General features: G+C 42.1%; 1 protein-coding gene across 1 annotated transcript in view; it reads left to right on the top strand.

The window, feature by feature from the left end:
• Positions 1 to 27,643, top strand: part of dock10 (dedicator of cytokinesis 10) — a 339,343-nt gene that overhangs the window by 232,115 nt on the left and 79,585 nt on the right. The window contains exons 18-32 of the mRNA XM_078208965.1: positions 2,175 to 2,240; positions 4,383 to 4,475; positions 5,825 to 5,948; positions 9,491 to 9,612; positions 10,855 to 10,941; positions 11,516 to 11,608; positions 11,992 to 12,110; positions 13,903 to 13,972; positions 16,744 to 16,863; positions 18,500 to 18,574; positions 21,456 to 21,602; positions 22,270 to 22,353; positions 23,974 to 24,079; positions 26,398 to 26,576; positions 27,339 to 27,455. Coding sequence (XP_078065091.1) covers positions 2,175 to 2,240; positions 4,383 to 4,475; positions 5,825 to 5,948; positions 9,491 to 9,612; positions 10,855 to 10,941; positions 11,516 to 11,608; positions 11,992 to 12,110; positions 13,903 to 13,972; positions 16,744 to 16,863; positions 18,500 to 18,574; positions 21,456 to 21,602; positions 22,270 to 22,353; positions 23,974 to 24,079; positions 26,398 to 26,576; positions 27,339 to 27,455 — 1,602 coding nt within the window. The remainder of the gene's footprint in view (positions 1 to 2,174; positions 2,241 to 4,382; positions 4,476 to 5,824; positions 5,949 to 9,490; positions 9,613 to 10,854; positions 10,942 to 11,515; positions 11,609 to 11,991; positions 12,111 to 13,902; positions 13,973 to 16,743; positions 16,864 to 18,499; positions 18,575 to 21,455; positions 21,603 to 22,269; positions 22,354 to 23,973; positions 24,080 to 26,397; positions 26,577 to 27,338; positions 27,456 to 27,643) is intronic.

Below are 27,643 nucleotides of genomic sequence, written 5' to 3'. Positions count from 1 at the left end.
ACCAGCTCCGTCTTTTAGTCTTTCCACCTTATTCACTGATCTCGTTTTTCCTTAATCACATTGTCTAATGATTCTCTGTCTCTTCCCCCGATCCTGTCTCCTTTTCCATATGACTCTCCCATGATCCCATTCATCAGACATCCCTTACAACTAGTTAATACCTTCAATAGAGCAAAGGGAAGGAAAATATTGATGAGGAATGCATTTTCTTTTTATTTTCTAAACCTAATAGTTGTGGTGGGGGCGGCGGGGGGAGGGGGGAGGCAATCTTACCAAAATAATTCTAAATCCGAAACAAGTGTGAAAACAGGAGGGTATCAGATCTGTATCTTCGGCGAGTCCACAAGTCCAACCTTGTACTAAATTTAGTGATTAATTTGTTTGCTGCCAGAAAAAGGAGAGGGTGGGGCCTAGGTTCACCAGAACGCCCATTGCTGACAGTAGAGTGCGCAAGCGCACATGAACAGATCTCCCTGTTCTGTGCAACAGAACAGAGAGATCTGTCAGTCACCTTCACCCTGCTCCCCACCCTGCGATCACTAGCCCCCATCCCGGCCTGGCAAATTGCTACTCCCCTCACCTGCTCCAGCCTGGCCAATCATTCCCACCCCGCCCACCGGTTGATCGACGGTTGCAAAATATGCATTGTCTCCCCCCTCCCTGTCTGATCCCAGTTGTAGAGTATGCAGCTTCCCCCACCTGCCTCCCGTTAGGCTCTGCCCCATCAGACCCCACCCGATATACGAACACTGGTATATTTTCATTGCTTTGTGTAAATACTGTTTGATAGCTTTTGCTATCATCCTGTTCATTAGCCTTTTATTATATAATGCATCTTGGGCACCACTCCCTCAGACCCCATCCCCTTGGCACAACCCGGTCCCCGAGTGAGCACTGCCAGTGTACCAGGCTAGCAGTGTCAGGGAGCCCAGTGGACAGTGCCAGGGTGCCAGGCGGGCACTGCCCCCCTGCACTTGACCTCCTGGGAGGCCTCAATGGCCTCCGATCCTACCGGTGAGGTCATCACAATAGGTCCCCATTGATGGGGACAATATGTCTTCCTTGCCAGTGAGGACCTTCACCGGTATGTGGACCTTCAGTGCACTCACTAATAATATTTAAATCCACATTTAAATGGATTTAAAAATTATAATCAGCCTCATGCCCTTTCCGAGCATGAGGCTGATCTTGCTGGATATCCAGGGCCGATAAGTTCGCGGTAGGTGAGAAATCAAGTGCGTACACAATTTTTTGCCCCTCTTGTGACCTTACTGGCTTGCCCCTCCCATCGACCAGTGGGACGAGAAACTAACATCATCCCTAGGATTTCATTGGATTACTTACGAACACTGGTATATTTTCATTGCTTTGTGTAAATACTGTGTTTGATAGCTTTTCCCATCATCCTGTTCATTAACTTTTATTATATAATGCATCAGGAGCCACTTAAATTAAAATGGATCTTGTTACAAGAATTCTGCAGGTCTCTGCTACTATAAGTTTTGGAAGGGTAGATTCACATATTTATGTTCGTCCCATATGTTTAATACAGTGACCTGTAAATCTAGGACTAGAATGTCATGGAACTTAATCTGTTATTTCTGAAATACAGACATTGCTTCCTAAATCTATAGCACATTGTTATCTTCTGTACAATGTTCCTAAGCTCTGTTGATTATGTAATTTCCTTGCTATTTAAGTCTCAGTAATAGAAATCTCAGTCCATTATCCATTTTGTCGTCACCAGTTAAAGATAGGCCAGTGGATATAAAATATCTCGGGGGATTTTATTATTGTAATGTACAAGATTGGTTACACATCAAAGAATTTACTGCTTGAAGTCTTTTTTCCTGAAAATTACACTAAATTAATACAGTTCTATATTAGTATAATTTCTTGTAGTTTTCACCAGCATGTTTCAGACTTAGTGCTCCTCATCCTGTTATTGTAAAATTTTATACTTTGTTTGACATCACATTTGCTCCTTAGAGCATCTGTTAACTTTTAGATGTATTAGATGGGGTGTATTTCTAAAGAGCCTGTTGTGGGGGAGAGGTGGGGAAACTTCTGCCTTCGTACCGTGTCGTGAATCTTGGCAGGAACCTACTCTTATTTTGTGTGCAGAATCCCAATTTTAGGGATAGTAAGTCCTGATGCTGTTTCCATTTCTGCAGGCAAGAAATCTAGCCGTGCGCATTGAGTTCAGGAATTCAGATGGAGAAGGTGCTCAACCTTTGAAAGTAAGTTTCATTGGCAATCTGTTTAAATGCCATGTGCAGATCGATAAATGCAACGGTCCCTAAGAGTGAGCCACAGTGATTTTATTTTTCGTGTTGCTGAATTGTAGATCTTGGCTTCAGTGTTCTGTAGACGCTGCGAGCAGGGTTCATGCCTTGCTCCCAGCTAAAGGAAAAAGACAGGGTTGTAAGTCATCCCTGTGTCTGAGAGCAACCATGCATCTCGATTGCAGATAGTGTCCAGCCTGGGATGACTGTCAATGAAATAAGAGATTAGCATCATATATATTTTCTGAAGTTAATGCACGATCATGGGGAGCGATTCTCCCAAAAAAGTTCTAAGTGTTGAATTTGCGGGAAAAATGGTGTAAATCATTGGTGTAAACTCCCATTTTTCAGTGGGAGTTCAGACTCGAATCTCCCACACTCTGTGCAATGCAGAGGTCACAATGGTGAATATCATTAAAAGTTTGGGGGGGGAGGGCCTATTCACGCCGGAGTCTGACAGTTCCGGAACTCTGTGCATGCGCAGTGTCCCTGAACTGTCAGCCTGCAGTTTGCTGACCAGCTCGATTGCTGGCCAGCCCGGGACCCTCACTGTGCTGCCCCCAGCCCGATCGCGGCCCCCACAACCATTCCCGGGCCAGCTCCCCCACCAACCCCGGCAGAGCCCCCCACAGTTCCCTGGAGGCAGACCCACCCCCCCCCAACGGGAGGCAGACCATCCCCCTAGCCCACCCCAATCGCTGGCCTCCCTCCAGTCCCAACCTGATCCCAATGTAAAGTGGCAGTGGGACCGCCCACCCCCACCAATTTTTTTCCCCCCAGTCCTCGTCCCCTTGGCACTGCCCGATGCTCGGTGGGCAGTGCCAATCCCCTGGGCATAGGCACTTTGCCCTTTGGGCAGTGCTGGTGGCACAGGCTGGCACTGCAGAGTGTCCATGCCCAGGGGCCACCACCACTCGACCCCCTGGGGGGGCCCCGATTACCCTCTTTCACTTCAGCGGGGTCTCCTACTAGTTCCCTGAAATTGGGGAGCTAATCTAACCCCCGCCGGAGTGAATTTGTACTGGCGTGGTGGGAAATGCTATCTGGCCTGGAGAATTCAGTCCCGGGCCCGTTAATCACATTTAAATCACATTAAAAATAGATTTAAATGACTTACCTGGTGTTTCCGCCAGTTTCCTGCATGGTCCCGATTGCGCCGGATATCCGGGGGTGGGAGATGCACGTGCGTCAGGAATGCATGCGCAAATCCCACGAATCAGCACACCCACGCGCATCTCCCGACCCGTCAAAGAATTAGCGGGTCGGAATGGGAGAATCGCCCCCATCGACTTTTGCCTGAAAATGGAAGTGAAGTTGGTGGAAGGCCATGGCAGTACAAGTGTGAATTGTGGGACATTTTGATGTCTAGGCCTCATTAAATGGTGAGGGCCACTATTCTGGGAAGGCAGGAAATCGGCCAGCTGGCTAGGAGGTTGGGTACATGGGGATACAATTCTAGGTAGGGTCTAAATGGGCTGGGAATTGGTCTGAATTTTTTGATGTCCTGAAACAGTAGAAGTACATTTATGAGCTCAGCAAAAAGAAAGTCTGGTGGGCTGTTTTTTGAACAGCCGCCAGTGATCTCTAATAACCACTGATTAGGCTGCTCAACTGCTTGGTAAATCTGATTCATAAAACATGCTGAGGTCCCCAGTTAGACATTTATGCAGCTTTTCATCTGTTTAAGCAGACACACTGCCCGTCCATTTACAGGAATGCCTGAACAGGCACACCTTAAGACAGCAATGCAGTGGTTAGGACCCCTGGGCCTATATTTTCAATTCCTGATGTCCATATTTTATATGAGAACTGGACAGTCGGCAGCTGTAAACTGTCCCCAGTTTCTTTATTACATGGTTTAATAAAAGCAGAAAGATGACAATATTTTTGATCTGTACTTCAAATATTCACTGGTTATTCTTATTTATTGACCGTTTCCAAGCCTGAAAGGTTACTTGTGCAATGAAGCAAACTGTAATATTAACAACTATAGAACCTGAAACTAATGGATCACTTGGGTGGATGGGATTCACATAATTGTTACTTGGAGCTGTTTCTACTTTCAATAAAACTGTTTTACTTTCCTTGTTCTAACAGTGCATTTATGGAAAACCGGGGGGATCACTGTTCACCACTTCAGCACAGACAACTGTTCTACATCATTCTCAGAACCCTGATTTTTATGATGAGGTACTTTCATTGAGAGTGTTTTGGTGAATGCTGCATTAAAGTTTGTGATTAGCATGCAAATTAATTGAAGTGCAGATAGAGGAACTAAAATACATCTGTTCACTCAAAGACTGAATATGTTGCAACTCATTACCTACTGTATAATTCATCTGAATTTAGACTGGCTTCCATCTTGTCTTAACAAAACAATTGTTGCAAAATCTGGTATCGAATCTGCATGTGAACAAGATAGCAGTATACCTCATGCAGTTGTTAATCAAATGGGAATGGTGTTAATCAAATGGTAACTAAAAAATCGGGAAAGTTCTATGCAGCAAATTGTATACTAATGATAAAAGACAAAATTATCTTCCTACCTGATCTCATATTATAATTGTTATTATAATACATTGTATTGTGAAAATTAGGTACCCTAATAGACTGTGACATCTGTAGCCACAACAGAGAAGCAACTGGCATGATGAGCTGTCTTGACAATTTTTAGGAAAACAAGTTGTGCTTAAACTGTGCAATGTTTTAATTAGACCACTTCCCAAGTACTGATTCTTATTTTGTAAGAGGCACAAGTAAAATATTTGTGTCTTATACCAATGTTTGGTGGTAGTTTATTACATTTCCTCTCCAGAAAACCGAGTTGCTGTGGCAATGTGTACTTTTACATGCATGTTACAGCCTGGAACTATGGATAGCTTCATCAACTGGCCGATCATTGGTGTATGTTGGAAGGATTTGCAGGTTGATATCCAACCTGTTTGGCGGCATTATGAACGCACGTTTCCTGGCCATCACATTCTGGAGTGGGCCTTGAACCCAGAGCTTCTGGCTCAGAGGCGTGGATGCTGCCCATTGCACCATGTGACCAATGCTTGAGCTAGGCTAATTCTTAATGCTCAAAGACTGGGTTGTGAGGGAAGATTGGAGAAATGTTACTGTTTCACTCTTGAGAAGAGGAAATCTGAAACATACATAAAATAGCAAAAGGTACACGAAATGTAAATCTGGAATGCTGGCTCAATGATGACAATAGGTTCAGAAGAAAATTTGAGGCTGACATCAATCAGTTCTTCTCCAGCTAAAGAATGATCAGCTGATTAAAATAGAGTTCTGGACTGGGAAATAGAAAGGAAAATCCTAAAATCATTTTTTTTAAGTTACACTTGGCTTATGTGTAGATTTTATTCGATACGGTTGAGTTATGATGAAATGAATAGTTCTCTTCATTTGTATCTGGGTTGTGATCATGTGAATGTTACATTCCCGGTCCTTGTAAAAGTAAAAAGCTGCCGGCAGTGGAACTGACTTTTAAACATGGTGAGCTTGAACTCTTCTTTGGTATTTCTGTTGCTCAGGTGAAAATCGAGCTTCCCACTCAACTGAACGAGAAACATCACATTCTGTTTTCATTCTACCACATCAGTTGTGACCTTGCAACGAAAGGTGGTTCCAAAAAGAGAGAAGCATTGGAAACACAAGGTAAAAGATCTAATTGTTAACATAACTATTTTCCCCAAATGTTTATCTCCTTTTGCTACATTTGCAAAAGGATTTTCATCCCAAAATCTATATTTTTGGAGAAATTCTTTTCTTTCATCAAATGTTATAGCTATTTTGAAACAGGTATTAATGAAATATATATTACTATATTAGATTGGAGAGAAAGTAAAAATCCATGAGTTTCATGCTGTACATTATGGCTGGAGCTTTCCAGCTGTTCATGCCGATGGGATCTTCTGGTCTTGCTGGCAGCGCACCCCCGGCCTGTGCTTCCGGGGGGTGTAAGGTGGAGTCAATGGGAAACCCCGTTCACAGTGGCAGGACCAGAAGATCCCACCACAGGCCAATGGCACACCACCTCCTGCTGTGAGAATGACGCTGCGGGCAAGCCAGAGAATCCTACCCTTTATTCCAAACATCAACACACTTTAATTTGTGTCTTTAATGCAATGTAAAGTCCCAAGAAGTCGCATAACTGTAGTCAGTCAAAGGTTAACCCCAAGGGCCAAATTTTCACTTCTAATTTAGGAGTGCAGTGTTGTGAAATTTCTCAACTCTGTAAACCCGACTCTGAAGACGGTGCCCCGAATCTTCAGATTTTCATTATGGGGGGAGGGGGGTTGCTCACTAGCTGGAGTCATGCTCTCCACCCCTGCCCCTTTCCCAAATGGAGTGCAGAGACATTCGTGGGGGCCACTGAGTTCTGAGATGAGTGATTTAAAAGGCCCACCTCAATGCACTGAGACTTTGTTCCAGTTCCAATAAAACAAAAACAACCCTTTATAACCTCACCATCCCCCACCCCCACATTCTCTCCCCATGCCCCATCCATGACAAATCATATGACAAACCTCATGCCCCCTACCTACCCCCCTTGCCCCCACACACGCTATGCCTCTCTACACATCTCATGGCACCCATAACCTCCCTGCCAACCTATGGCCCTTTATAGTCCCTATGCCAACTGAGTGCCAACCCATGCCTCCACCCACCACTCTTTGCCCTTACACCTTCTGTGCCAACTGACCAAGTACCTATCAATGGCAAACCTCAGGAATAAGTACGATGAAATTAAATAATGTTCTCAATGTCTATTGAAGTCTTCAATATATTTTTAAAAAACACTCTCATTGATAACATTTAAGTCGCTTCAAATACTTGACTTGACAGTTTGAGAGTCCCATAGAGATTTTTCAGTTTTTACACAAATTCATATCTATTCTTGACAATTTCAAAGAGGTGCCTGACCTCTCCTAAAGGACTACCTTACTTCTCCAAAGAATTCTGCTAGATTCAGATTCAGACCTTTTCCTCAAATGACTTTTTTCTCTGGAGCTTAGGAGGCTTAGGGATGATCTTATAGAGGTCTATAAAATAATGAGGGGCATAGATCAGCTAGATAGTCAATATCTTTTCCCAAAGGTAAGGGAGTCTAAAACTAGAGGGCATAGGTTTAAGGTGAGAGGGGAGAGATATAAAATGGTCTAGAGGAGCAATTTTTTCACACAGAGGATGGTGAGCGTCTGGAACAAGCTGCCAGAGGTAGTAGTAGAGGCGGGTACAATTTTGTCTCTTAAAAAGCATTTAGGCAGTTACATGGGTAAGGTGGATATAGAGGGATATGGGCCAAACACGGACAATTGGGACTAACTTGGGGTTTTTTAAAAAAGGGGCAGTGTGGACAAGTTGGGCCGAAGGGCCTGTTTCCATGCTGTAAACCTCTATGACTCTATGAGATCATGGAGGGTGGGACTTGCACCACCAGGGACTTCAATCACTGGCTGTGAAGGCTCAACGGTGATAGGAAATTAAAAGTTTGATCAAAGAGGTAGATTTTTAGGGAGAGTTTCAGAGATTTAGCTCCAAATGGCTGAATTAAGGCCACCACAGGTGGTGTGAGGGAAGTGGTAAATGCACAAGTGGCCAGAGTAGGAGGAACAGGAAGTTATCAAAGGACTGGAGGAAGTTACAGGGATTGAGAAAGGTGAGGCAGTGGAGAGATTTGAACATGAGGCTGTAAATCTTTTGGTTATGCTGAATTAAGAGTTAATGTAAGTCATGGTGATGGGTAAATAAAGTTAGGAAACGTACAGCAGAGTTTTAGAGTTTGGAAGATGGGATAGTTTCTATGAGAGCATTAGAATTGTTGGGTTCAGAGGCAATGAAAGCATGAATGAGAGTTTCAGCAGCAGACAGGCTGAGGCAGGAAGTGTGTTATTAGTGAGGTGGATTTAGGTGGTCTATGTGATGGAATTGGATGTTCAGCAAAGGTGGTGGATAGCTTGGTTCAGCCCATCCCAGTAGTCAGGGAGGGAGATGTAATTAATGGTGAGGGGAAGGATTTGTGGTGGGACAGAAGACAACGGCTTTGGTTTTCCCAGTATTCCAGAGGGCGGCATGCTGACACAGTGGTTAGCACTGCTGTCTCAGTGCCAGGGACCCGGGTTTGATTCCCGGCTTGGGGGTGACTGTGCGGAGCCTGCACGTTCTCCCCGTGTCTGCGTGGGTTTCCTCCAGGTGCTCCGGTTTCCTCCCACAGACCAAAAGACATGCTGGTTAGGTGCATTGGCCATGCTAAATTCTTCTTCTGTGTACCCGAACAGGTGGCAGAGCCTGGCGACTAGAGGATTTTCACAGTAACTTCATTGTAGTGTTAATGTCAACCTACTTGTGACACGAATAAGTAAGCTTTAAAAAGTATCTATTTAAAAGGATTTTCAGGACTGGATGTCAGATGAACAGTCAGCCAACACTGAGGGAAAGGGCAGATCAAGAGAGAGGGTGCTAGTAGAGCCTTATGTTGTGTCTTCATGAAATTGACAGTTGGGAGCAGGAATAAGAGATGGCCAAGGACAGATTCGAATGGGACTGTAGAGGTAGTCATGCAGGGAAGAGAGAAGAAGCTGTTGGCAGGTGATAGTTGGACTATGACTGAATATGGTCTTACACTAGCTCTTTGCGCACTGAGATTCATCTTCTAAAGTATTTGAACAAAAGATTATGACCAGAATTTCCCAGCTATTCATTCCCCACTGCCGTTGCAAGTGAGGATTCAGAATTTGGCGCTTAGCCAAATTGCCTCCGTTCACTTCAGCAGGACTAGAGAACCCCGCTGGCGTGGATGGCCAGAGAATTCCAGCCTATATTTTCCGAGGCTGTGCAGGTTAGGTGGATTGGCCATGATAAATTGCCCCCGAGTGTCAGGGGGATTAGCAGGGTAAATACGTGGGGTTGCAGGGATTGGACCTGCATGGAATTGTTGTCGGTGCAGACTCAACAGGCAAAATGGCCTCCTTCTGCACTGTAGGGTTTCTATGATTCCTTCTATGATGCTATGATTTTCCTCATGATTTAGCAAGAATATGGAACTAATGCCTCTGTTTTGGGGTCAAAAACATAAAAGGCATCACAAGGAAATATTGTCGTTATTATTGGATTTCTATAAAAATAGTCTTTAATGAAAATGAAACAAAATATATTACATGGAGCATTACAGTTTTGTTTGTTTTGTTTCTATATAGTTGGATATGCCTGGCTTCCTCTCATGAAAGATGGCAGACTTGCATCTCATGAGCATTCTTTACTTGTAGCAGCTAGTCTTCCTGCTGGTTATCTTGGAAATCAGAACATAACACCAGGGAAGGTAAGAACAAACCTGACACAATAAAAACTGTAAATTTCATGTTTAATTCCTCATTAAAAGCAAGAAGTATAGAACTGAAAGATCAGGTCGGTTATGTACTGGTGAGGGACAAGGTTTTAGAAATTGGTTACCCCATCTCAATCCATTGAAAATGGAAGTTGGATGGGTGACCAATCCATTCCAAGCAGCTGAGTTGAAACTTAGTTATGAAGGTTTACAAACTTCATTGCATTTGGCCAGATTTCCTGAGCTGCAAGTAACCCAGCAACACCCTCAGTGTGTGGATTCAGGAGGTAAATACCTTCACACGTATCCCCTGGATCTAGGTGTGCTCAGAGGATGATCTCCTTGATTGAAGACCCCTAATAGACTTTAACTCCTCACCCCCGCAAAGGCACTGTCCTTCAATGCCACCCTTCACCCCACGACCACCAGCAGGTCCAGCTCCCTCACCCAGTCAAGCACAGAAGCCTCCAATTGCCCCAATCACAAGGTCTCTGACCTTTCCGACACTGCTTCCCCCTCCACTCCATGAGAGTTGAGCTTCTCCCCTTCCTCCTCCCCCCACCCCCCCACCCCCGGACCACCCCTTTCCCAATGCCTGTTGCTGTGTTCGTCAGTGGCCTGTTCTCACAGGAGGCTCAGCTGTTAACCAATCTGGGCAACTCAGGGGGTGGGGGAATCAATGGCTGACATCACAAACATATTGTTGCTTTAAAACCTCATATGTGGAGGACTCCTGACTGGTGGATTCCACCTGACTTTGTAACCAAGCTGCTCCCTGTGGGTCAGGTAAATGAAAACTCTACCCCTAGTGTCAACCTTTAAGTATTTACAGGAGTGGCTAGGGGAAGGGGCAACTTGAAGATGTTTCTATTGCCAGGTCATTTAACTGCAGATTCCCTGACATTGGTTTGTGCCAACCTTCCAGCATGCATTTGGATGTTCAGAATGATATCTGTGCTGGAGTAGTTAGGCACAGCATACCCTCAATATTGAACTTTGGGCCTCATTTACATCAGGCCAGCGAGCCACAGACACCTGTTTGGTTACCCTCAGACAGCTTGCCTGCAAAGAAAATTTAAATTTTGGGCTAGTTTGTCATCTGCATCAGCTTTGAAGTCAGTCAGTGGAGGGCAGATGGAGCAGTTCAGAGTGAGGCGGTGACTGGAGGAGGACGGAGCCAGCCAACCGAGTGGTTGCACATCTGTAATGGATTATTAAAACTTTATTTCTGCACAGGCCAATGGATCTGACATTAAGTGGGTCGATGGAGGGAAGCCACTGTTCAAAGTCTCCGTGCACGTTGTATCCACGATCTATACTCAGGTAAGGCTAATTGGATTTTCTCATTCAAATGGCTTTCCAGCTCCACTTTCAATTTGAAGACTGACAGTGCAGTCAAGACTGAATGCTGAGAGAGAAGTTGCCTCAAAATAAGTTGGGGCCCATGATTTCGCAACTACTGTTGTCCCTGAGGCACTGATCCTGCCCAGGAACACTGGATCGGGGAATTGGGTTGTAAAAGGGTAAAAGGACTCCAAGCGCCCTGGAAATATTCTCTTCCACCTTCTTCCATCGGGAAAAAGATACAGAAGTCTGAGATCACGTACCAACCGACTCAAGAACAGCTTCTTCCCTGCTGCCATTGGACTTTTGAACGGAACTACCTCGCACTAAGTTGATCTTTCTCTACACCCTAGCTATGACTGTAACACTACATTCTGCACTCTCTCCTTTCTGTTACTATAAACGATATGCCTTGTCTGTATAGCATGCAAGAAACAGTACTTTTCACTGTATACTAATACATGTGACAATAATAAATCTAATCAAATCAAATGTTAGCATGCTGACCTATCAGGGAAGTGAAAAGTCCGTGATTATTTGTGCTTTTTATTAGGAGGAAAATCTGAACACGTTTTTTCAGGAATGCCAAAATAGAGAAGACGGGAGGTCACAGCCTCCATCCTCTGATTTTATCATCTGCTTAGAGGTTTGAACATTTAAATCAATATAAAATTGAAATCAATTCATAATGTGCTGCTTCAAAATTTATATATATTAGTTTTTGTTGATTACATCAGTCGCTGTTTCAGGGAAAACAAGTATCATTGCTGGGGAATTTAAATCCTAAATTGGCAATGAGCATTAATGTTCCCAAACGAAATCAAATAACTAAGTCATGTGTTAACTAATAGAGAGACTTGAAAAGTAAGTGAGGTACTTCAATATAGATGTGATTCTATAAAGTAACATTAACATCTGGTTAAGTGTAGAATACTCCAAGGTGGACACTTTTGTTTAATTCATCATGGCTTACTGTTGATGGTGTGTCAGAAATATTTTAATCCTTAAGCTGTTTTTGATCATTTTCAGGGTCTACTTGGCATTGAAAAAATCCACGTGATAGTACATTTCCTTCCTGTTCTTCTAAATCAGTTGCTTTACATCCTGATACAGAATGATGAAAATCAAGTTGCTACTGCCACCATCAGGTAGAAATATAGAAAATATTACTTAGGAGAATATCTTCAAGCATGTAGTAAATTTAGTTTATTTAATATGCTAGCCAATAAAGTTCTAAATGTTTGAAATTCACCTTTGATAACAAAATAGAAAACATACACCACCATCTCATGGCACGGTAGCACAGTGGTTAGCACTGCTGCTTCACAGCTCCAGGGTCCTGGGTTCGATTCCTGGCTCGGGTCACTGTCTGTGTGGAGTTTGCACATTCTCCTCGTGTCTGCGTGGGTTTCCTCCGGGTGCTCCGGTTTCCTCCCACAGTCCAAAGATGTGCGGGTTAGGTTGATTGGTCAGGTTAAAAATTGCCCCTTAGAGTCCTGGGATGCATAGGTTAGAGGGATTAGCGGGTAAATATGTGGGGGTAGGGCCTGGGTGGGATTGTGGTCGGTGCAGACTCGATGGGCCGAATGGCCTCCTTCTGCACTGTAGGGTTTCTATGATATGATTACCATTCTATGATCTCTCCACATCTCCGTTATAATGCCAACACTTTGATATGAATTGATGTTGGCAATTCCAGTATTGAATATGGTCATAGACATCAAAAAAATCTTCATTTCTGCTGTAAATATATATGTCTCATGACAGAGGCCCAAGCCAAAAAACTTTTAAAGTTTATTTATTAGTATCACAAGTAGGCTTACATTAACACTGCAGTAAAGTTACTGTGAAAATCCCCTATTCGCCGCACTCTGGCGCCTGTTTGGGTACACTGAGAGAGAATTTAGCATGGTCGATGCACTGAACCTGCACATCTTTCAGACTGTGGGAGGAAACTCACGTAGCCTCTGCACAGACAGTGACCCAAGCTAGGAATCGAACCCGGGTCCCTGGCGCTGTGAGGTAGCAGGACTAATCACCGTGCTGCCCACAGGGATCCATCTGCTATACATAATTGGATGCCAGACCCAGAGATGACTTCTTAATTGGAAGATCTCTCAGACAGGCACAATGACAGTTGGCAATGCGATTGGGACATAGAAATGATCCTGACACGCTCCAAGCCTAAGAGCATTAGATTCCATCCATTGTCTTAGATGTAACAATACCCCCAGTTGGCGTCAAGTCCAAATCTCTTGCATTTCTAACAGTTGTATGGACATGTTTGAAATGTCATCATTATTAAGGCCCATGTTCTAATGTATAGAATTTCAAGTTTCAGTGAAGTTAGGACTTGTAATAAATCATTGACTATCTGCAATTCTCTGAAAGAAGACACTGAGCAAATATCACTGATTGTTAATCCTCTTGCTATGGAGAAGTGCTTTGTTTGAAACCAGATGTAATCTGCAAAAGGTCATTTTGATAAATGCCAATAAAGATCTGTCATTTGGACCATCAGACCTTTCTTGGTGAAGTGATCAATGAGGTTGATGAGGTCATTTGGGCTTTAGAAGCAGTACATGTTGTCAAAGTTAAATATTTTGGATTGTTAATGATCTGAACTTTTTTTTATCGGTGGAAACCAAAACTTAGAGTAGAATTTGGTTTTGAACCATGCCAGCTGTGGGTGAAATGAAAACCAAACGTGAGGATTTTATCCTTATTTGCTGTGGCCTGACAGCAAAATAAACCTTCAGTGCAACTTAACACATCGGTTTTTTTTTGTCTAATCCATTACCTGCTCTCACTATTTTGTTAATGAGAGATACAACATGAAAATATACATTTGTAACATCAGAAAGATCTGGACATAAAGGTCTTAAAGCAAAGCATGCAATATCTTTCCATGTACTAAAATACTACTTTTTTATTTCTAAGGGCCATTGTTGACATTGTTGCTAAGTGCCATGAACAACAATTGGACATCCATCTCCGTTCGTACATTAAGGTACAATTAAAAGTTTACCACAATGTATCCATGTAATTGAGGTGATATTTCATTATTCAGAAAGCGAGTAGGAGTAAAGATCTGTATATCCTCATTATTTAAGAACATAATGATTTTCTCAGCCCTGCTTCGGGCCTGGCTTTGGGAGTTCACTCGAAGGGGAGTCTGAAAATTACATTAAACTTAGCTCTGGCTATTGAAGGATCAATGGCAGTGTATAGGATCAGAGGGAGGGGATGTTCTTCCAGCCTTTGAAAAAGCTCCAAGTATTTCTCACACATGTTTTAGTATTTCTGTGATAAATTCAAATCTGCCATTGGCATCTTGGTGAGTGCAGTATCATCATTTTCTCCCATAAGTGGTTTGAGTATCTTATCGTCATAGGTGTTGACTCAGATCACCACCCATTGCATGACTGAGATTTTGCGTCTTTGACCATACACTTGCATCCTTTTCCAATCTTTTTCAAATTAGACAGAAAGCTCCTTGAAAATCCCAGGTCCTTTCTTTGAGAAGAGGCCGGTTCACAACAAGAATTACGAGCAAGAGTAGGCCATTCAGCCCCTTGAGCCTGCTTCACCATTCAATAGATCATGGCTGACCTAACTGTGGCCTCAACTCCACTTTCCTGTCTGCACCCCCATAACCATTGACTCCTTTGCTGATCAAAAATCTATCTTGAATATATTCAATTACCCAGCTTCCACTGCCCTCTGAGAAAGAGAATTCCACTGACCAATGACTCGCTGAGAGAAAAGAAATTCTTCTCACTTCCATCTTAAAGTGAGACCCCTCATTTTTAAATAATGCCCCCTCGTCCTAGACTCTCCCAAAGGAGAAACATTCTCTCGGCATGCACCTTGTCAAGTCCTCTCAATGTTATATGTTTCATTGAGACCAGTCATCCTTATAAACTCCAATGGGTATAGGTCCAACCCACTCAACCTTCCCATGTAAAATAACCCCTTCATCCCAGGGAATCAGCTGAATGAACCTTCTTTGAATTGCTTCTAATACAATTATATCTTTTTTTAAGTAAGGAGATCAAACACTTAACTATACTCCAGATCTGGTCTCTCCAAGGCCCAGTAAAGCTGTAACAACACTTCCCTACTTTTATATTCCATTCCCCTTGCAATAAACACCAACATTTCATTTGCCTTCCTAATCTCCCACTCTGTATTCTTTTTTTTATGATTCAAAGGACATCCCGTTGCCTCTGTATCAACAAGTTTCCAATCTCTCCATTTCAACAGTATACTGCTGGACATGTATAGTATACTGCTGGACAAGTTCACATTTCCCCACATTATGCTACATTATGCCAATTTTCTACCGACTCACTTAACCTAACTGTAACTCTGTAAAATCAGTATGTCCTCTTGACAACTTACTTTCCCACCCATCATTAAATTATCATGAATTTAACATTTGGTCCCTTCATCCAATTCATTAACATAGATTATAAATAGTTGAGGCCCCAGCACTCCACAAGAAACAACCTGTTAATCCAAAAATGACTCATTTATCCCTACACTCAGGATTGGTTGGCCAACCAATCCTATTTTCACGGTAATATGTTGGCCCTTACACATGAGCTCTTATTTGGTGTAATGTTTGATGTATCATTTTAGCTGACAAAGACCTTTTGGAAATCCAAGTACACCACATCTAAAGTTCCTCTTCATCGACTTTGTTTGTTACTCCTTCAAGGAATTCTAATAAATTAGTCAAACATGACTTCCCTTTCACAAAACCATGTTGACTCTGCCTGATTGCATTATGATTTTCTAAATGTCCCTCTGTTATCTCCTTAATGGATTCTATCATTTTCCCAGTGACAGATGTTAGGCTAACTGGCTGATAATTTCTTGCTCTGTCTCCTTCCTTTCTTGAATAGGGGTATAATATTTGTGATTTTCCAATCTGCTGGGACATATCCAGAATCTAAAGAATTTTAGAAGCTCACAACCAATGGGGACTTGCCAGCCTTTAGTTCTAATATTTTCACCAGTACGTTTTCCCATTGATTGCGATTGTTTTAAGTTCCTCCCTTCCTTTCACTTCCTTGATTTTCAAGTATTCTTGGCTTAGAGTCATAGAGGTCATAGAGGTTTACAGCATGGAAAAAAACCTTCGGCTCAACTTGTCCATGCCGCCCTTTTTTTAAACCCCTAAGCTAATCCCAATTGCCCGCATTTGGCCCATATCCCTCTATACCCATCTTACCCATGTAACTGTATAAATGCTTTTTAAAAGACAAAATTGTACCCGCCTCTACTACTACCTCTGGCAGCTTATTCCAGACATTCACGTCCCTCTGTGTGCAAAAATTGTCCATCTGGACAATAGAGTCATCAAATTAAGGGTTATCAAATTAAGAAGAACCAGCAAGAACTGACTGACCATTTTCTCCAAAGAAAAATCCTAAAGTAATTCTTGCAGTTCCTGTCAAGTTCATGCTATAAGGCTGGATTCTCCTTCTGTGCTTCCCACTTGTTGATTTCCCATCAATCAAAATGACTGGACAGAAAATTGCTTATTGAGAAACAGAGAATCTTGCCTGTGATTATCTGGCCACCAATGTGCAACTGTGGCACAGATATTACATGTGTGATATTTTCAAGGGGATAGACATGCATAGCTCAATACTTACATAAAATTCATAATGAGCATATCTGCTCACTGTTGCATATTGTGGCTATTATTTAGTGCTTGAAGCCAACTGAAGTTTTCCTGATCATCTTCCTACGAATGTGTGTTTTGTATAGTTTGTTTTAAAGGCTGAAGTTTCTGAATTGATGCAGAGAACAATTCATGAGGAGATTTTAAAAGGCATAACCAAAGTCCTGACATCTGCTGATGCCACAGATGTTAAACGTTTGCTCAAAGTAAGTCTTGAATTGTGAAAAATAATGTTTTTGTCAATGTATTTGTGTCATCTTAATTTAAATATATTAAAATATAAGCCACAAAACAGTTCTGTGGGTTGATTAGTACTTAGGATTCAAATCCATTTGAAGTGAACTAGTTATCAAATATTAAACAAATATTGGATGTGTTAAATCCTGTTGTGCCAAGGCTTCTCTTCAATAACTATTCCACAGTCAGGCATCAGGGACCACAACTCTTTATTATCTATTCACTCCACACTCTAAATGTTGACTGCCCACTCTAGCCAGATCCCAACACCTCACTCCACACCTGAGGTCACATGACCCATTCCCTTAAAGGGGCTAGGCCCCAACATACATAACAGAACGCATCTTGAGAATTTTTGAAGACAATTTGGAGAAGTCTCTCCTGAATGCTAATATCTTTGGTGAGGTTATATGGAGAACGGATGTGTGGCATTAAAGTTGCTTCAGTCAAGTTTAGCAATTAAAGGATTTTTTTTCTTCCTCTGCAGAACTGTGGATAGGTCAAATATGCATTCGGCAGAAGTAGTTATTGATAAATCAAAGAATTCCTTTATAAGAGAGCTGGATAGGTTTGAAATGGAATTAAGTTTATCAGGGAATGAATTGACTTGTGGAATTGTTTCTGTTACTGCCGATTATGCATCCTCAGATGTTGCTGGCTAGCATGTTATAATGTGTATTGTGAAGTTGGACATCTTGCTTTATTATTTTATGCAAGTTTTCTTTACCACAGGACATTGATTGTTGTTTGAATACACTTTGTCATCTATCAAGAGAACAAATTTAATGGTCCAAACATAACTATCTCCTTATTAACATATGTTCTTAGTTTTAAAATAAAGTGTAATCCTTCATGTAAGAAGTAATTGTGTCATGTTGAGCATTCTTCTTCAAATACAATTTCACCGCCTCGCACCATTAAATTTAAATCAAACAGTTTAATGTTTTTACCATTAACTTAAGCATCCTTTTGTGCTATTAGTTGGCTTTGAGCAGTTTTAAAACTATGCAATTATTGGGATACTGGCTGGGGGGGAATTGTCAGAACGAGAGGAGCAGAACTAACTACCTGTAAAGGTGGTGATTAATTCAGTTTCATTTCAGCTGAATCGGGTGCATCTCCTTTGCACCATTGGCCTCTGCAGCACCTCACAGCTTCAACGCTGTGGTTTACTGTTCCTTAGTGTCTAAGCAAAAATAGTCAGTTGAAAGTCAACTTTTTTTTATTCATTCGTGAGACGCAGGCATCGCTGGCTGGTCAGCATTTATTGTCCATCCCTGGTTGCCCTTGGAGGGCAGTTGAGAGTCAATCTCAGCTTAATCACGATTAGGCCATAAATATTGTTAATCAAATTTATTATCAGTGTAGCTATGACTCCACTGCAAACCTTGACACTATGTAATTTTTTCTTCTTTGAATTTTGTTCCTAAAGTCATGCACTCACTTTGTCAGATAGTATAATGGACTGCCACTATTAGCTTCTGATATAGGGTTTGACCAACTTCTATGCTTCCACCCTGAAGTTTTGCAATCTCTCATGTTGCTCATATTTTTATAATTCAGGCAGTCATTCAGATTTCTGATGATCTAATTATTGCTTTACAGCATTCATGGTTCTTCTTTGAAATTGTTACAAAGTCAATGGGACAATATTTGGCTGATGATGACAAGAAACTGCAGGTAAGACTGTGCGGGATGGGGGGGAGCATCGAGAACAAAGAACAATACAGCACAGGAACAGGCCCTTTGGCCCTCCAAGCCCATGCCGCTCCCTGGTCCAAACTAGACCATTCTTTTGTATTCCTCCATTCCCACTCCATTCATGTGGCTATCTAGATCAGTCTTAAACGTTCCCAGTGTGTCCGCCTCCACCACCTTGCCTGGCAGCGCATTCCAGGCCCCCACCACCCTCTGTGTAAAATATGTCCTTCTGATATCTGTGTTAAACCTCCCCCCCTTCACCTTGAACCTATGACCCCTCGTGAACGTCACCACCGACCTGGGGAAAAGCTTCCCACCGTTCACCCTATCTATGCCTTTCATAATTTTATACACCTCTATTAAGTCTCCCCTCATTCTCCGTCTTTCCAGGGAGAACAACCCCAGTTTACCCAATCTCTCTTCATAACTAAGCCCCTCCATACCAGGCAACATCCTGGTAAACCTCCTCAGTACTCTCTCCAAAGCCTCCACGTCCTTCTGGTAGTGTGGCGACTAGAACTGGACGCAGTTTTCCAAATGCGGCCGAACCAACGTTCTATACATCTGCAACATCAGACCCCAACTTTTATACTCTATGCCCCGTCCTATAAAGGCAAGCATGCCATATGCCTTCTTCACCATCTTCTCCACCTGTGGCGTCACCTTCAAGGATCTGTGGACTTGCACACCCAGGTCCCTCTGCGTAACTACACCATTTATGGTTCTGCCATTTATCGCATAGCTCCTCCCTACATTATTTCTACCAAAATGCATCACTTCGCATTTATCAGGATTGAACTCCATCTGCCATTTCTTTGCCCAAAATTCCAGCCTATCTATATCCTTCTGTAGCTTCTGACAATGCTCCTCACTATCTGCAAGTCCTGCCAATTTTGTGTCGTCCGCAAACTTACTGATCACTCCAGTTACACCTTCTTCCAGATCGTTTATATAAATCACAAACAGCAGAGGTCCCAATACAGAGCCCTGCGGAACACCACTAGTCACAGGCCTCCAGCCGGAAAAAAAAGCCCTCCACTACCACCCTCTGTCTTCTGTGACCAAGCCAGTTCTCCACCCATCTAGCCACCTCCCCCTTTATCCCATGAGATCCAACCTTTTTCACCAGCCTACCATGAGGGACTTTGTCAAACGCTTTACTAAAGTCCATATAGACGACATCCACAGCCCTTCCCTCGTCAACCATTCTGGTCACTTCTTCAAAAAACTCCACCAGGTTAGTGAGGCATGACCTCCCTCTCACAAAACCATGCTGACTATCGTTAATGAGTTTATTCCTTTCTAAATGCGCATACATCCTATCTCTAAGAATCTTCTCCAACAACTTCCCCACCACGGACGTCAAGCTCACCGGCCTATAATTACCCAGGTTATCCTTCCTACCCTTCTTAAATAACGGGACCACATTAGCTATCCTCCAATCCTCTGGGACCTCACCTGCGTCCAGTGACAAGACAAAGATTTGCGTCAGAGGCCCAGCGATTTTATCTCTCGTCTCCCTGAGCAGCCTTGGATAGATTCCATCAGGCCCTGGGGATTTGTCAGTCTTTATATTCTCTAACAAACCTAACACTTCCTCCCTTGTAATGGAGATTTTCTCCAACGGTTCAACACTCCCCTCCGAGACACTCCCAGTCAACACATCCCTCTCCTTTGTGAATACCGACGCAAAGTATTCATTTAGGATCTCCCCTACCTCTTTGGGCTCCAAGCATAATTCCCCACTTTTGTCCCTGAGAGGTCCGATTTTTTCCCTGACAACCCTTTTGTTCCTAACGTATGAATAAAATGCCTTGGGATTCTCCTTAATCCTGTCTGCCAAGGACATTTCGTGACCCCTTTTTGCCCTTCTAATTCCCCGTTTGAGTTCTTTCCTACTTTCTTTGTACTCCTCCAGAGCTCCCTCCGTTTTTAGCTGCCTGGACCTAACATACGCCTCTCTTTTCTTTTTGACCAGTCCCTCAGTTTCCCTGGTTATCCACGGTTCTCGAATCCTACCCTTCCTATCCTTCTTTTTTACAGGCACATGCCTGTCCTGTAGCCCTGTAATCTGTTGCAAAATAATATTTTAAAATATCATGTCACGTTTGACTAAACTACACTAAAGTATGATACAACTTTTGACCCAGAAGGAACTTTTCCAGTGTAGACAATAAAAATATAACAAAACTTACAAATCAAAGAAAAGGTTTAATAAAGAAACTTAATTATTCACAATTTGAGACCTCACCCTGAGCTATTCCAAGTTCCCCACAATTCCCAACGTGTTCTAATTGATACTGAGTCAGCTGATCATCACATCATTCTGTCATTGGTTACATGGTTTACTGGGTCAGCTGACCCTTGCAGTTTGTTACCATTGGTCACATTACAACAGAGCCAATGTTATCATCGGTTACATTCTAACAACAACCACTCTACCAAAATCTGAAGTCACAAGTTCTCCTATTACAACATTGGAGTTTATCATTGAGCCATGGAAAACAAGATATTACAGTAAGAGTTTTAACACCAGGTTAAAGTCCAACAGGTTTATTTGGTAGCAAATGCCATTTTGCTACCAAATAAACCTGTTGGACTTTAAGGGGTGTTGTTAAAACTCTTACTGTGTTTACCCCAGTCCAACGCCAGCATCTCCACATCATGACTACCATCGACACCAAACAATATAGTAAGCAGAGGAATTCCAGTCTCTGCAATAGTACTCATTAATAAGAAAAAATAATTCAATGTAACTTCAAATGTTTAAAATGTAATAAATTTGAAATACTAGTAGACTTTATGTCAGATGATATGCAAAATCATTGAATTCCAATTTACTGTTCTCCAAAATGCGTAGTTAAAGCGTACTGAGAGATTTCCATCATCCTACCATAATGCATTGGAAATATTGGTGGCAACTATGGGAGAACTAATTTACAAAAAATTCAAAGAAGCAGAAGAGGAAACCAAGGAGGCAAACCATTATCTTGCCAAGTTTGTAAAGGTCAGTCTGAAAATGCATCACCATGTCGATGCTTGATCTGTATTCACGTGTTTGGAATGCAAGGAGAGGAGTAGTTAGGGACTTGGAGCAGTCATTAATATTTCTCCTTGTGGACTTTTTCAAAACAGAAATCTGAGTTGCCTTCTCCCAATCTTTCCTCAAACATACCCTTTAAAACTTTTAAGATGGGATCTTCTGGCTGGTTCCCCGATGGCGCGATGGGAAAACCATACAAAATGTTGTGGACTTTGGGGCACAGGAAGATCCCACTGGCGGCCAATGGCAAGGTGCCTCCACCACCAAAAAACAGGCTGTATGATCGGGGGTGCTGGCTGGAAAATCCCAGCTGTTATTTTGCCAGACCACTAATCCTCAGGCAAACCTTCATAGCCAACATCCATACTTTAACATTGACTTGCCTGTTCTCTGTAAATACTGCTTGATCTGCTGATTTTCTGTTTCCAATTTCTTCCTTGTCCCACATTTCAGATTTTGGGAACTCATTATTTGTCAATTATAAAGAAAACATGAATGATAGGTTTTGCAAAATAGCATAATGTAGAATCTACTTTAAAACTCGATAGATTTAGCCTTAAAGATGCTGCAAAGCTCTTGTTTTATTGGCATTTGTAACACTAACATAATATTGTGCTTTGGATTTTTACAGCGATGTTTTACCTTTATGGACAGAGGATTTATATTAAAGTTGATTGGCAGTTACGTGAATATCTTCAATCCTGGAGACCATAAGGTAATTTTAACAAGTGCTAAGCATTAAAATATTAAGCATAACTTGGGATAATCTCTAACATAATTTCATAATACACAAATGTGATTATTTATTTTCCATCTGAACCTCCTCACAACCTCTCCAAATAAAAGTGTTGATTCATTGCTGAGCAAATATTATATTGGATTGTTCTCTAATCTAGAAGTTCTGCCATAAATTCTTTCAGACTACCCAAAAAATATAGGAGCTAATTTTAACCTAACCAATCTGATGGGAAAGTTTTTGTGGTCTGACCCACTGCCATTTTACATTCCACCCAATTCTATCTTCTGTTAACTTGGGTCATAGGCAAGGCCACATTTATTGCCCATTGCTAGTTGCCCTGAATAGGCAGTGGTGATCCTTCTGATTTGAACAGTTGCTATGCTTGTTCTTGGTGCTCTCACAACATTGTGAGGGAAGGAATTCCAGAGCTGGAATTTAATACCCTCCCTTGAGGCAGACTTTGGTGGTGGGGCATTTAATCAGGGAGGAAGATGGCCGATGGGGTTCCCGCCTCCTTACTGCCTCTGTTCCATTTGTTTCACGTGGGAAGGCTTCTGGATGGCCTTCCCACCCCACCGCCAATTAAGACCCTTAAGTGGCAGGCAGGAGCTCACCAGGAAGCTTAAAAGTGAACCCTGTCAGGTATGTTTACAGGTCTCGGAGGGGGGGAGTTGGGTGGGATCTTTGTTATCAGACACTTGATGCCTGATCGAGGGAACTGAAATTGAGAAGGGGGAGGGGGCATTGAGAGTGTTCCCCCCCACTGTATGTAGCCTGGGTCTCTTGATGATCTGGGCCTGGTGACTGCATTATCAGCAGCTACCACTTTGTTCTTGGTGATGCTGCTGAGCAAGCACAATGCTTCCTTCAGCTTGGCTGCAAGCTCTCTGGCGGGTGCTGAGCTCAGCAGGTCTGGGAAGAGAGAGAAACAGTGTTAACATTTCAGATCGATGAGCTGATAAAGGATGAACTGACCAAAGTTCATCAACGTGGAACATTAACTCTGTTTCCCTCGCCACAACTGCTGTCAGACCTGATGAATATTTTCAGCACATTTCAGATTTCCAGCAGCCGCTACATTTTGCTCTTGGACGAAAGGAAGTTAATGGTCTTGTGTACTTTGGACGTTTCCTTGGATTTTTTCGCTGGCTTATCTGTATGTAAGCACACTTTAGGGTCGATTTTCAATTTATCACTGAGGCATAAAAACAGGATTGTAGTTTGGCCGCCCATCATAGAAACAATTTTATTGAGCTGTGGATCTGCAATGCTGGTTTTACACCTGGGCAACAACTTGTGAATCTAGCCCATAGTATCTAATTTGTCAATATGTTATATATCTTTCATGTGTGTACAAGAAAGGAAACCTCAGAGTGTAACAATTCTGCATTGTACAGAAAATGTTTGATTATGCTGCAGCATTTTTAATGTTTGGTAACAATATCGATGGAATGCTGACAAAACTTGTGTGCTCTTTTGGAGATTAAGGATTTAGTGCTCGCTGGCCCATTCACCTGATTATCGAGTGCAAAATTAGAAAACCTTGACTGAAATATCCAAAGAAGTAAAATTGTGCTTATTACTTTCTAATTTCAGACTCTGTTTGAATACAAGTTTGACTTTCTTCATGAAATTTGCAACTATGAGCATTTCATTCCACTTAACCTGCCGATGTTTTTGAAGAACAGATCAGGAAAAGAAGGTGAGTTAACCTTGTGTGGGGCTGTGGGCTGAGAAGAGGTTGTATTCAGGGTCAGTGGCACAGTGGGGAGGGTCCATGAATCCTTTGAGTGTCCAGGGACCCAAGAATTCTTACTGATTTGTTTGAAGTTGTTAATTTTTCACCATTCCTCTGCCACATGGATGCCCGCTGCAAGAATACACCTTTCATAGTTTTTTGCATGAGGATTAGCAGCAGCATAAAGGAAGTAGGTGAGATAGGATAAAACATGATTCTTTCATCTATCTGGGGCAGCTTTCAAATAATTTCCAAACAGATGGAATGAATGACTTCTGTAGGACTTAAAAATACATGGAAAGAGTATTATGAGTATCAAGCACGCCCAGCTAAAATATAGTATTAGTCAAAGAATGAGAATTTTAAAAGTGCTGAATTTTACAACATAGATGACTGAGGTCACACTGTCAGAGCTAGAAGTGGGAGTCAACCCTGCTTAGGTGAGCATTGGGACTCAGAATATTCTCAGTGGTGATCAATTAAGTGGCTACATTCTGATGACAGTTTGCCCCTAAGAGCTACGGGCCCAATTAAGGGTGGCTATTGCTGAGGCTGTACCCACAGGATGAAGGTGTCTCGATTACTGGGCACCTTCAAGAGCGGTAAGTGAAGTCTAGGGATGCAAGGACAGGCAGGTAGGCTCCAGCGATTAGGAGTGGCATCTTGGTGAACTGGCAATGCCATTGTGACAGGGGAATGGTTGCCCATGTCCAGGGGCCATAGAATGCCGAAAGAGGAAGGTCTCCAAGTTTCACTGGACTGTTGGTGAGAAGCAGCTCAATTGGATGCTGGATTGGCAGTTGATCTACCAATTTTTCCACCAGTGGAAAAATGGGATGGTGGCAGGACGGAGTCAGGTATGCCTTCCAATGCCTTCCGACATCATTTCCCCAGCCTTCTCATCTTCCAGCCCATCCCCAAAGTGTTTGGAATTAATAACACTCTCTCAGTTCAGCACTAAGTGTACCTGAGACCCAAACATAACACTATAGTTTAAGCCAATACTTTGCGTGCAAGTCCACAATACAAAATTGTACCTGTTTTGGCAAAAATCATTAATCGCATTCAGAAGAGTCATAAGAATGAACAATATGGGAATTATTGAAAAACTCACTTTGTTAAAGTTGAGATATATTTGGTGCTGAGTTGAGAAAGTTTTATTTCATTACGTTATCATTGACCTGACAATGCTTACACAATCAGTACCAAGAATGGAATAGTGTCAAATTTCCAGAACTGATGCTGCTTACCTTTCTTGCAAAATGTCACAAAATATAAATATACATAGTGGCAACCAAGGTCCAGTTCTATGTTGATTTCTTGAAGCCTTGCTTTCCTCTTCAGTTGTTCAAAGAACCTCCCATATGTGACTTCAATGAGCAATATAATTAGGGAAAAAACATATGTGATGGTTTTGCTTTGCCTTCCTCATGTGTAGTTTAAAAAAATGAAGTCCTCATCTTGAAACATCCTCCAGCTGTAATCAACCATTGTCCTTCAAAATTCTAGCTCTTCCGTCGTCAGCACTGAAAAGTCATTGATTCCACTATTGACCATAGCCCATAACCCTGAGCACTGGACCCTTACCTTGCCTTACCATTTGTATGTGGGGATTTAAATTGCAACTGTGAATTTTGTGCTTCAGATGAGCTTTCATTCATGCATGTATATACAACAGTCATTGCCAAGAATCAAGAAAATTGTATTGGTATATAGACAGTCTTTGCAGCTTACCTTTTTATTTGTTGTTGCCTCTGTGATTCCCGTTTCACATTAATCAGAGCAGGTTCCACCTTCTCAGGGTGCTGATGAGCTCTTAGCTGTGGATAGGCATTAGCAAGCATAGTGTTAGATTTGTAGCATTTCTAAACTAAACGTGACTCCATTACAAAGAGCAGTGCTGAAGTTGTCTATCATTTTAGTCTGCTCGCTACGGTGTCACCCTTTTGTATTACTGAAATACCATCCGCTGAACTCTCTCTTCCTTTGTGCATCGCCTGAACCTTTTTTCATTCATGGCTGTGCCTTCAGCTTCTTTGGTGCCATGTTTTGGAATTTCCTCACTAAACCTTGCAGCCTTTTCACCCTAATTTCTCTCCTTCATTACGATTCTCCTCCAAAACCTCTTTTAACCAAACCCCTTCTCCTGTTTCATTATTAATTCAACGTCTTTTTTTTCCCCCACAACTCTGTGAAGATCCCTGGGACTTTATTTCTGTATGAAGTTAGAATTATGGAAACGCAAATATTGTTGAAATATTTTATTTTTATTTCTGATATAGGCATACAGCCAGAATATACCTTGACAAATGAATTTTGTCGTAATCATTTTCTCATTGGGTTGTTGCTCCGCGAAGTTGGATTTGCACTTCAGGAAGATCAAGATATTCGGCACCTGGCCATTGCTGTCCTTAAGAATCTGATGGCCAAGCATTCCTTTGATGACAGATATGCAGGAAAGGTAAATAATGAATCTGTCCATGGTGTATCAATAGTGAAGATACCTCTATTGAGTGTTGTTTTAAAAGCATTTTTCAGATTTGGATGAGTGTTTGTGGTGCGAGGTTTTGTGCTTCCCAGGGAGGTTTGGAGGATGAAGAGTTCTGAGTCTGACCTTGCAACCTCCCAGCACCTGGTTAAATTGTTGCAGTGGCAGAGTCTGATCACCTAGCCATCTCCTTAAAGAACTGTGAACAATTTTACAAAACTGAAACTCATTTATTCATTTACCAATACTTTGCCCAAACACAGATCCATGATTCATTGCTTGTTGATGCTTTATCCTGAGCCATTTTCCATGGCAGTTTTTTTTTTGGCAGTCGTTTGCCATTGCCTTTCACTCTCAGGGTGAGGTGGAGGAAGGGGGTGGAGGGAGGGGTGGGGGTGTAGAGGGAGGCTAGGAAGCAGGTCCCAAGTCTACCTCCATTGGAAGGCAAATCAAAGTGAATTTTTATATATATGGTGTTATTATGTGTTTTTATATATATATATATATATATATATGGTGTTGGTGTTATTATGAACCACACCCTAGTCTTAGCCACCTGAGTGAAATGGCCTCCTACAGAACTGAAAGGATGGAGAAAAACAAAGGAACATGAAAACTGTTATAAATAAAATATATTAAGAGAGCAAGATCCAAATGTTTCACAAAATGACAGAATTAGATTGATTGTTGCATTTGAATAGATCAGCTTGGTTAACAGTTATGCTTTCTTTACAGAGTCAGCAGGAATTGATAGCCACTTTGTACCTGCCATTATATGGAATACTTCTTGACAACCTTCCACGAATCTTTATGAAGGACATGTTCCCATTCAATCTCAGTTCCTCTAATCCGGTTAGTGTCACGTTACAGAGTAACTAACACTGAAGTAATGCTGGCTAGAACATTTGTGACCTTCTATAATTTCTATAAAAATAGGCATATTGTGCTAGTTTTGTGTGTGTTAGTATATCATCCTGACAAAGTATTTAATTTAATGGGTGGCACAGTGTTAGCACTGCTGCCTCAAAGCGCCAGGGACC

Source organism: Mustelus asterias, chromosome 3 (assembly GCF_964213995.1).
Source record: "Mustelus asterias chromosome 3, sMusAst1.hap1.1, whole genome shotgun sequence".
Classification (NCBI taxonomy): Eukaryota; Metazoa; Chordata; class Chondrichthyes; order Carcharhiniformes; family Triakidae; genus Mustelus; species Mustelus asterias.
Note: the sequence above shows the minus strand (reverse complement) of the source record. Positions and strands in the feature narration are given on the sequence as shown.